The 10,744-nt window shown below is 49.2% G+C and overlaps 1 protein-coding gene across 1 annotated transcript; it reads left to right on the top strand.

The window, feature by feature from the left end:
* Positions 1-4,656: 4,656 nt before the first annotated feature.
* DMRTC2 (DMRT like family C2) lies at positions 4,657-9,550 on the top strand. The gene is made up of 8 exons (XM_036275918.1): positions 4,657-4,880; positions 4,959-5,113; positions 5,401-5,477; positions 5,754-5,934; positions 6,079-6,205; positions 8,098-8,158; positions 8,314-8,488; positions 9,438-9,550. The coding sequence occupies exons 1-8, from the start codon at positions 4,657-4,659 to the stop codon at positions 9,548-9,550; spliced, it is 1,113 nt and encodes a 370-aa protein (XP_036131811.1).
* The last annotated feature ends 1,194 nt before the right edge of the window (positions 9,551-10,744 follow it).

Below are 10,744 nucleotides of genomic sequence, written 5' to 3'. Positions count from 1 at the left end.
CAGAGAAATCAAATTAAAACAACAATGAGGTATCACCTCATACCTGCCAGAATGGCTGCCATCAACAAATCATCAAACAACAAGTGCTGGCGAGGGTGTGGAGAAAAGGGGACTATAGTATACTGCTGGTGGGAATGCAGACTGGTGCAGCCACTATGGAAAACAATATGGCGTTTCCTCAAAAAATTAAAAATTGAACTGTCATTTGACTCAGTGATCCCACTTCTAGGGATATTATCCTAAGAAGCCTGAAACACCAATCAGAAAGAATATATGTACCCCTATGTTCACAGCAGCACTATTTACCAGCACTATTTACAATTGCTAAGATCTGGAAACAGCCCAAGTGTCCATCAATAGATGAGTGGATAAAAAAGCTGTGGTACATATACACAATGGAACATTATGCAGCTGTAAGAAAGAAAGATCTCATATCCTTTGAGATGAAATGGAGGGACCTGGAGAGTATTATGCTAAGCAAAATAAGCCAAGTAGAGAAAGAAAATACCACATGATCTCACTTATTTGTGGAATATAATAAACAAAGAAAGCTGATGAACAAAACAGACCCAGAGAGACAGAAAACAGTATGGTTCGGACTGACAAACCTCAGGGGAGAGGGGCGGGGTGGGGGTGGGGAGGAGATAAAACAAAGAACTTATATGCATGTATGCGTAACCAATGGACATAGATAACAATGCTTGGCAGGGCGGGATAGGGAGGGGGGTGCCTGCCGGGGTGGGGGGAAGGAGAAACATCTGTGACAAAAAAAAAATTTTTAATAAAAAATGCAGAATGAAAAATAGGAAGTGGCAGACATCAGATGTTTTAAAAATAATAAAAGTATCTTTAATAGTTCTACATTTATAAATGTGAAAACCCAGATGAAGTGGATAAATTTCTAAAGTAATATGAAATGCCAGAATTGGCATAGAAGAGTAAATGCAATGTCTTAAACCAATAAGAATTACCAAGGAACTCTGGCAAATTAACAAGAAAAAGAGAGTAACCCCAGTAGGCACATGGGCCAAGCACATGAAGAGGCAATTCTCAGAAGAGCAAACCAAAAGGCTAACAAGCATGTGAAGAGACACTCGAACTCAACAATAATGAGAAAAACGAAATCTATCAAACTGTACATTCATCAGACTGGCAAAGGATCAGACAGCTGGAAATAGACAAGGAATGTAGGGCTAGAGACCCTGGTGGATGGCTGCCCATTGAGTGGTTAGGGGAGGGGTGGAATAGGGCCCTCTTCTGGACTCTGAGGAACAGATGGGAGTTCTGATGAGTGTCTCAGGCCCAAAGCACCGTTGCAGGGAAGACTCTGGCAATAATTAAACTAGGTTTACAAATACCCCTTTCTGGTATATCCTAGGTAAACATAACAGAGATTTCCACCTTCACCTACAATAAAACATGTATGAGGATGCAACATTATTGTGCTGACTGTAAGTTGAAGGCAATGTGAGCATCCTTCCCTGAGACCAAGTGAGCACTCAACACACAGGGGATGCACACCATGGAATATCATGCAGCAGTTAAAAGAAACAAATTAGATGTACACATAATGTGTACATGGAGGGATCGTAAATGCACAGTACTAATTATTTTAAATAGTGAAGAATACAATATCACTTGCATAAATCAAAACCTCATGCACGGAAAACGCTGCACATCTTGCAAGAATACACACAAACCAAAGGATATATGCATTAGCCGCCTGAAATTGAGTGCCTGTGAAAGGGTGAGGGGATGAGAGCAGGGAAGGGGGATTACTAGACATAACTAAAACAATGTAGGTGGCACAAAGTCTATAGGCTTTGGATTCACATGCAGACCAAGGCTGGAATCTTCACCCTCCACTTATTAGCTGTGAAACCTTGTGCAATTTGTTGAACACACTTATAAAGTGGATAAATAATGTAGATCATAGGGTCATTGTTGAAAAAATAAAAGTATTAACATAAAGTGCCAGGCAAGTGCTAAGCTCTCCATAAGGGGTTCCCTGAAATCTCTCTCTCTCTCTCTCTCTCTCTCTCTCTCTCTCTCTCCCTCCCCCCCCGCCCCCACCATCCCCACTATCTAAAGAATGAAGGTCAACATTTTTAGCTGGCATTCATCCCTACCACTCACCCACCCCACTGCCCCTAGATTGGCCCCAAACAACCTTTCCAACTTTGTCCAGTTCTGCACCCCTGCACAGCAGTCCAGCTAGAGATCACCTACCGCCACCCTTTTCTGTCCGGAACGCCTGATACAGAGGCTCTGTGTCCCAGAAATCTTGGCCAAAAAAAAAAAAAAAGGACTAGGACCAACAGAACAGGGACATCAAGATGAGAAATGAAGGCTGACGAAGGATCACACACAGAGACTGAGCCAATCAGAGGAGACAGCACACACCAGCCTAGAACCCAAAACAATGGGAGCCAACAACCTGAGCAAAAGCGGGGACACAACCAAGGGGGGTAAAAACAGGAATGAAATCCTCAAGGAAAAGGGAAGTTTAAGTAGTGCTTGGAGGAGATGCTCCCCGGCGAGGGAACGTGGGCGGAGGAGGAGCAGCAGCAAACTGGCGGCCGAGCCCGGCAGGGAGGCAGAGGACCGGCAGAGGGCGCAGCCAGAGCCGCGGGGAAAGCGGGAAATGGCGCCCAGGCCGGGGTCTGGGGGCAAGGGGAGGCCTTCCCTGAGGGTGACAGAGAGGAGGAGACAGGGGGAACACACGGAGACAAGTGGACAGCACACGAAGGCGTGAGGAGGGCCCCACAGACCCGCCGGAAGGCAGCGTCCACAGGGCGGAGAGCCGCGGCCTGAATCCGGAAGGGAGATGACACCAAGGGTGGGAAGGGCTGAAAAGACAGGAACGACAGGGGCGGCTAGGGACGTGAAGAAAGTAGGGGGGGGACCAGGCTGTTAGGGAATGAGGCACGGGAGAAAGGACGTCCGAAACCAGCCTATGGACAAACAGAGAGAACAGGAAAACCAGGTTCGTAAAAGCAGCACCGACATGGACAAGAAGAGACGCGGGAGGGGGTGCGGTCTGTGGTGAGGCTCAGGGGCAATCACAGGATGGGGAACACAGAGAAGGAGAAGGGTAGATTGGGAGTTGGGGCACCGGGAGAGAAGTGAGAGAAGACACGGGCGTCCTCGCATCAAAGAGGAGCCACCCAGCGTCGAGGCCAAGAGCACAAGAAACGAGCCACACACTACAGGCCAGCGGGCAAGATGGCGCCTGCGCATACGGATCCAGGGTGGGGCTGCGCGGGCCGCGCCTGGGGGGGTAGGGCCAGCCTCGTCCTGGAAGCCGTATGCGCAGGCGCCACTGAGCACCTTCCTCAAAAGGGGAAGAACAATCTGGAAAGGCAAGCCACAGGGAGAGGGGAAAGGGGCGCGAGTCTCAACTCGACGCGCTATTGGCTGGCCTGCTAGCCCCGCACGAGGAGAAGCAGGCTGGATGTAAGAATCTTGAAGCTCATTGGCCAATTGCCTGTGCGGCAAGAGGCGGTGCTTGATGCTCATTGGTCCGTCCGAGAAGGGGCGGGAAAATAGGCGCGAGCTCAACCGTTCCTTAGGTCACTTCCTCACCGCTTCCTTTCGCCTCCTCCTGACTGAGGCTGACCCAGCTCGAGACTGTGGTAACCGCGGGCTGAGGACGCGAACCCGACCCCGCCCCTCCCTGTTCCACCTCCCACTCTCTTGCGCTGGACCCACCCTCCCCGCCCCCCACACCCCCTCTCCTACCCCTGACATTCCCCCTCGCGCTGCTCGCCTCCCTTCCCCTACCCCGTGGGCCGACGCGCTCCCCGTACCCCGCCCCCTCCCTGGGACCCTGGAACCCGAGAACCCGCCACAGCACAGCTTTTGGGGGGACAGCAGCCGAAAGGGGGTGCATCGAGTCACAGCTGCATGAGGGCATGCACTGCGGGAGGTGGGGTGGGCCAGACATCAATTGTTGGCTGTGAGCAAACGCACAGGAAGTTTGGGGCGCAGCCGTGCGCCGGTTTGGGTCAGAGTTTGGAGGCCGCGTTGGGTGCAAGAGCAGAATTTCCCCCGGGAGGAGGGTGCTGCAGCAGGGCCTGGCACGTGGAAGGGGCTCAAAAAACCACTCGTGGAGTGCATGAAAATAATTCTCGAAAGTGGGGCAAGGACTCCCTGAGGGTAATGGCATTCCTGTTGGGGCAAGAGAGTGATCTCATCAAAAGGGGTGCAAAGGGGACATTGAATTGCAGGGCATCTGTGAGGCTACGAGTTGAAAGGGAAGCAGAAATTATTTGTAGGAACTGCATAAATGCAGGAGGTGAGGATGATCATTGTTGAAGAGGATGCCAAAAAAAAAAAACACAAACAACTGCTGGAACAAGGTGGTTGTGGAAAGGGGAGGCAGGGCTCCTTGCACGGTGTGCGCCGTGGTGTGCGTGGGCAGGTACTGGGGGGCGGAAGAGGAGGGTGCCGGGATTGGAAGAATACGTAAGAAAGGGAAAAGGAGCGGGGTTCTTGGGAAGGAGGATGCCTGAGGAAGGAAGTGGGGTGCAAAAGGGAGAAGCGGAGGTGAAAGCTGAGCCTAGAGGCCTCAGGTGTGGCCTCCCAGGGGCAGGAGGGCTGGTCAGGAGAGGGCTCCCGAGGCCGTCCTGACCCTCCACTCCTGCCCCCAGATCCATGGAACCCAGTGAACTGCCTGCTGTCCACTACTGCCCCTCGGACTCTGCTGCAGGGGATGAGACCAGAGGCCCCGCGGGCCTGGGGCTTATCCCCAAGAGAGCTGTCAGTCGCTCTCCAACCTGCGCCCGCTGCCGCAACCACGGTGTCACTGCCCACCTCAAGGGCCACAAGCGCCTCTGCCTCTTTCAGGCTTGCGAGTGTCACAAATGTGTCCTCATCTTGTGAGTAGATCCCAGGAAGGGAGGATGAGGGGTTCCACCTCAAGGGGGGCTGACTTGACTCACAAGCCTCCTTTTTAGGGAGCGCCGGAAGGTCATGGCCGCCCAGGTGGCTTTGCGTCGGCAGCAGGAGGCGCAGCTAAAGAGGCACCTGACTCAGGGACTGATGCGAGAGGCGGCATCTCCCAAAGCTCGCAGCCGGGTCAGGAAGGGAGCCACGCGACCAGGGGTCCCCCGTGAGTGTCTCTGGCTCGAGATGGGACAGAAATTTGGGTTGAGAAACGTGAAAAGAGCTCTAGACATACCACTGAATTGGTGTGTGACCTTGGGCAAGGTGTTTTTATTCTCCTTTTATTCTCTGGGACTCAGCCTCCCCACCTTTAAAATGTGATCAAGTATTGGGAGGCCGCATTGAGATCTGGGGATAGAAAAGGGCCCGTGGGAAGATGAGAACTCAGTTTCATTTGGAGTGGGATGGGTTCAGGAGAAAGGACTCACTAAAGCTCTCCCTGGTTTCCCGCAGCCGGAAAGGAGAACATAGCGCCCCAGCCTCAGACCCTCCATGGGGCAATCCCACTGGCACTGACACCCCCTGGGAAGGTAAGGAAAGCCTGGGCCCTGAGGGAGTCACTCCTCTCCTAGCCCCTGCCCAGACCCCTTCCTCTCTGCCCTTGACACCTGGGTTCTAGGTCCAACCCTGACTTGCTGTATCATCGTGGGCAAATCTCTCCTCTTCCATGGGCAAAATGAGGGGGTGGGATTTTATGGCCCCCCCAAGCTCTGAAGTTTTGAGGTCCTACCCTCATCCTAGGATATACTCATTCTTTCCCCAGCCTTGTACCTGATTCCAACCTATGTACTCTGCCCTTGCAGGAGAATTCCCAGGGGCCTCTATTGCTTAGCCGTCCCCCAGAAGCCTTGCCTTTGCCCTGGACTCCAGTGCCTCCAGGTGCTTGGACCCCTGGACATTGGCTGCCTCCAGGCCTTTCCATGCCACCCCCAGTGGTGTGCCGCTTGCTATGCCAAAAACCTGCTGTCCCTCTGCATCCCTTCCCTGGTAAGATGAATTCAACAGATGTTTGAATGCCAGTGTACCACTGTATCAGAAAGAGAAGAGGAAGAGGATACAGGCTATGAAGAGGGAGGACAGAAGCCATGGCCTCTAATCCCCATACAATCTGTATTCTCTTCCCCTCATTAGGTTTTGACCCTGGCACCTCCCTCAGGCTGCCCACTCATGGGCCCCTCCCAACCTGCCCAGGATCTCACACAATACTGACGGCTCCGCTTTCTGGAGACTCCCAAGGGCCTTCTGCCCTGCCCCACATGTGAGTAGGGAGAGAAGAGATGTGTGTATCATGTGCCTAACTTTATGCTGGATACTATAGTAGATGATAAGGAAGAACAAAAGGTCTCAGACTAATTAATGGGTGAGGCAGAGCCTTCCTAGCTCTGCCATTGCTTAGTTGTGAACCTTTATACAAGTATTTTTACCTCTCTGAGCCTGTTTTTTAAATCAGTAAATCAGAGACGCTATTACTTAATTCTCAGGTTGTCATGAGAATTAGCAATAATAATAATATCTGATACACTTAGCCCAGACCCTGGCCTTGAACAAATAGTAGCTATTAAATATGCTTAAACAGATAAGATGAGGTTGAATTGCCTGCTGAAATGGGTTGGGGGGGCATGATGATGAGAGCCTCAGAGGCCTAAGAGAGAGGCCAGAGGACACTAGAGAAAGCTTCCTGAAGGTGGGCCAAGCTGCTCATCAGGTTCCATGAGGAATAGGGAACTAGGGGGAGGGAAATCAGACTCTGGTAGGGCAGAAATAGTCATCCCATTTCCTCTAGATGTTTTGTCTTTTTAAAAAAAATTGACACCAGTGATTTTCCATTACCCTCTCAGTATCCTTGGGAAAAAGAAGCTGGCAGAGATTGTCATTTTACAGAAAACAAAGCAGGCCCACACAGGGGAAGGGACTTGTCCAAGGCCACAAAGCCTAATGACCCAGCAGTCACTCAGATTCCCAGATTAGAATGCAGTCATGTGAGCCACTTAAATCCAGGGATTCATTCTGAGCAATTTCATTATTGTGTGAACATCATAGAGCGCACTTAACACAAACCTAGATGGTACTACATACCTAGGCAATTACTCCTAGGCTACAAACCTGTATATTACATTACTGTACTGAATACTGCAGGCAGTTGTAACACCACGGTAAATATTTGTGTATCTAAACATAGAAAAAATACAGTAAAAATATGGTATAAAAGCTTTAAAAAAAAAAGTGGTACACCAGTATAGAGCACTTACCATGAATGAACCTACAGGACTAGAAGTTGCTCTGGGTGAGTCAGTGAGTGAGTGGTAAGGGAATGTGAAGGCCCAGGACACTACTGTCCACTACTGTAGACTTCTTTTTTTTTTTTATCCTCACCCGAGGACATTTTTGCATTTATCTTCAGATAGAGCGGGAGAGAGATAAAGAGGAGAGAGAGAAACGTCGATGTGAGAGATACACATTGAGTGGTTGCCACCCACATGACCCCAATCAGGGCTGGGGACAAACTGCAACCGAGGTACATGCCCTTAGCGGGAACCAAACCCGGGACTCTTCGGTCTGCATGTCAACGCTCTAGCCACTGAGCCAAACTGGCCAGGGCTCCACTACTGTAGACTTTATAAACACTTCACACTTAGGCTCTACTAAATTTACTAAACAAAATGAGATTAAATCAAGCCCAAGAGAAAATGATGCAATAAACACGAGATGTATGAGGCTGCTGCCAGTGTAACAGGGCATACTGTTTTACAGCAAGCTTTGTTTTATGAGTAAAAAGCGTATAGTATAAAAAGTATAGTAAAGTATGTACATAAAACATTAACATAGTGGTTTATTATCAAGTATTATGTACTGTATATAATTGTATACTTGTATACAACTGGCAGCACAGTAGGTTTGTTTATACCCGCATCACCACAAACACATAAGTGCATTGCACTATGATGTTACAATATCTACAACTTCATGGGGCAATAGGAATTTTTCTGTTTCATTATAATCTTATGGGCCAATACTGTATATGTGGTTTATCATTCACCTAAACATTGTTATGTGGTACATGACTGTATAGCAAAATCCTGCCCCTCTTTCCATGTGTACATGTCTGTCCATGTGTTTAATGTTCCTGACATCTTCTCTCCTTGTTTTTAGATGCTCAACTTTGATATTTCAGCCCTGTGGCACCCCAGACCCTCTTCTGCTACAACCACAGGTCCTGGGAAAGAAGTGGGATCTAGGACCCTTGGAGGAAGTTGACCTGGGGAAGGGAAGAGTAGGGGATAGTTAAGTAACTGGGGGCTGAGGGAGCACTTGGAGGGTGGGCAGAAGTGGGGGTTCCCAGTCTGCTTCTCTCCCTTTTCTTTACAGGCCCCTGGAGCCTCTCGCCTGGCCTGGACCTCGGCCTCCTCAGAGCGGCAGCTGCAGCGGGAGGCAGCTGAGGCTCTTGTGGGGCTGAAAGATTCATCCCAGGCTCCCTGCCTGACCCCTTCTGTCCCCCCCAACTCTGCCTGGATCTCTCTGCTCCATCCCCGTGGCCCACCAGGTAACCTGTTTCCTGAAAAGAGAGGATGGGGTAGGGATGGCTGTGAAATGGATGTACTGGAGTAAGCAGGAACTAACCAAGGAGATCAGGGGGTCAGCAGCTTGAATGTTTTCAGGCCCAGGCCCCAAGCTTCTCAACCTAGTCTCTAGGGAGTGTAGTAGGGTTACTCAGTGGATCAGTTTTATCAATTCTGTGCTCAAAAGCAAATGTCCAGTGCCCTGATAGCAAGGAAATTGAGACCCTGGGAGAGACAGGGACTTGCTTAAGGGCATAAAGCAAGACAGTGGCAGAGCCTGGTCTCCTGACTCCAGGCCAAGACTCTCTCTGGACACAACTTTCCTGCTGAAGTTTGGAGAGGGGCTGAAGAGATAACAAGGGTCTGGCCTGGAAGGGGATTTGATAACTGCATTTGAGAAGCTTCCATTCTACTTGGGAAAACTGGATGCCTTCACAAAGCTCAGTGACAAACCTGGAGAGAACTATAGGAATCTTGAGGAATGAGAAACACCTATGGAGACAGAGTGGGAAGACTGAGAATTCTCCTGTCCAAAATGGTGGGTTGGGCATGGTGTGCAGATAAGGAAACTGTCTTGGAAGAACTGATAGAAAAGGAGGAGATGAAGCTGGAGAAGCTTTTCTGGTAATGGAGGTCTGGCATGCCAGCCTTAGGAGTCTAGAACAGCAACTGTGCATGAAGAGGAGCCAGAAAATGTTTCTGAGCTAGGTGGGGACATATTCAGAGAACCTGAGCTTTAGAAAGACTGGTATGGTGGATGTGATGGAAGGATTAGAGGAGGCAAGATGAGGTGGGAAAATCAGTGAGCAGGAAGTGTTTGCTTATAATCCAGGTAAACAAAAATGAGGCCTGTATCGGATGGGGTAAAAGAGGGAGTTGCTGAGAGTGGAAATGGATGTGACCTGGTCCTGTCCCATTTCTTCCTGCCTATAGCTCCTGCTGGAGGAAGAGGATTCCAGCCCGTTGGCCCCTCCCTTCGACCCAGCCCAGCCCCCTCCGTGGCTCTGCATATTGGGCGTTTGGGTTCCATCTCCCTCCTAAGCTAGAAGCCCAGAGGTGGGGGCCTTACTGGGGCACCGTGCAACAACCTGCAGGCACTGAATATTTGGTATTTTACTTATGGATTTATGCATGGAATTTAATGTAGTACAGGCTAAAGGCTCTTTTTAAGCCTTCGGGTGCTTTGTTAGCTTTTGATTCCTTTTGCAGCATGGGCATTTATTTGGCCAACGGTGGATATTCTCTTACCCACTTGGGTCTTGGGACCTTTTTAGTATCCCAACAAAGATAGAGCTGTGCGATTTAAGCTTCTAAGTCAGTTTTTGCAGGATTTCATGTTCCAGGATATTTATTTGACGTGATTCTGTATATACCTATGCACTTATGTCTGTCTCTACATTTGTGAAAACAGGAGACTATTTTCATTTTGTGTCTCAGTTTGTGTAAATAAGGAAGAAATAAAGCTTTGTTGTTTTAAGCTATTGAGATTTGGGGATTGTTTGTTACCACAGCCTAACCTAGTCTATCCTGACTGACAGAAAGGATTTGTTCATTTCACCTCTCAAAGTGAAAATTGGTTATTCAGTAATTAACACAGATACATATCAATACAGATTTCTTATGACCAAATAAGAAAGAGTGGTAGAGTCCGGCCGGTGTGGCTCAGTGGTTGAGCGTTGACCCATGCACCAAGAGGTCTCCGGTTTGATTCCCAGTCAGGGCACATGCCCAGTTTGTGGGCTGATCCCCAGTGTGGGGCATGCAGGAGGCAGCCAATCAGTGTTCTCTCTCATGGATGTTTCTATCTCTCTCTTCCTTCCTCTCTGTCTCTAACATCCATAAAGAAAACAATTAGAAGAAAGAAAAAAAAAAGAGTGGTACAGGGAGACAGTGGGAAATTCACTGATTCAATAATGAATCAGAAACTGCTCTATGCCAGGTATAGACAGTTTTCAGCTGTCCAGAGGGTCACACACTGAAGTGCCTACAGGGCCAGCAGATAAATAAGTAAAGAAGGCCAGGTGAGCCCTAGAAATCATGCCCTACCTTACAGGGCAGCCTCCTTTTGGTCCTAGCAGAGTATTGCCAGGCAGAAATGTAGGCTCAGTATTGCCCCATCTTCTGATTTTTCAAGAGAATCTGGAAAACTAGATTTCTATGTAAAATATCTTAATGTTCAAATATTGCTCAGTTTTCTTCCTTAAATCCTATGTGGGCCAAAGGAAATGTATCTTCAGGCC

Source organism: Molossus molossus, unplaced genomic scaffold (assembly GCF_014108415.1).
Source record: "Molossus molossus isolate mMolMol1 unplaced genomic scaffold, mMolMol1.p scaffold_m16_p_21, whole genome shotgun sequence".
Taxonomy (NCBI): domain Eukaryota; kingdom Metazoa; phylum Chordata; class Mammalia; order Chiroptera; family Molossidae; genus Molossus; species Molossus molossus.
The sequence above is the reverse complement of the archived record's forward strand: the minus strand, read 5'-3'. Positions and strand labels throughout refer to the sequence as shown.

What these genes read in the sequence shown, in the direction of transcription:
- DMRTC2 (XM_036275918.1), top strand. Translation starts at nt 4,657, where the DNA reads ATGGAACCCAGTGAACTGCCTGCTGTCCACTACTGCCCCTCGGACTCT. An exon ending in CACTGACACCCCCTGGGAAG is followed by an intron (nt 5,478 to 5,753) that starts GTAAGGAAAGCC and finishes CCCTTGCAGGAG; the next exon opens with AATTCCCAGGGGCCTCTATT. An exon ending in CTCTTCTGCTACAACCACAG is followed by an intron (nt 8,159 to 8,313) that starts GTCCTGGGAAAG and finishes TTTTCTTTACAG; the next exon opens with GCCCCTGGAGCCTCTCGCCT.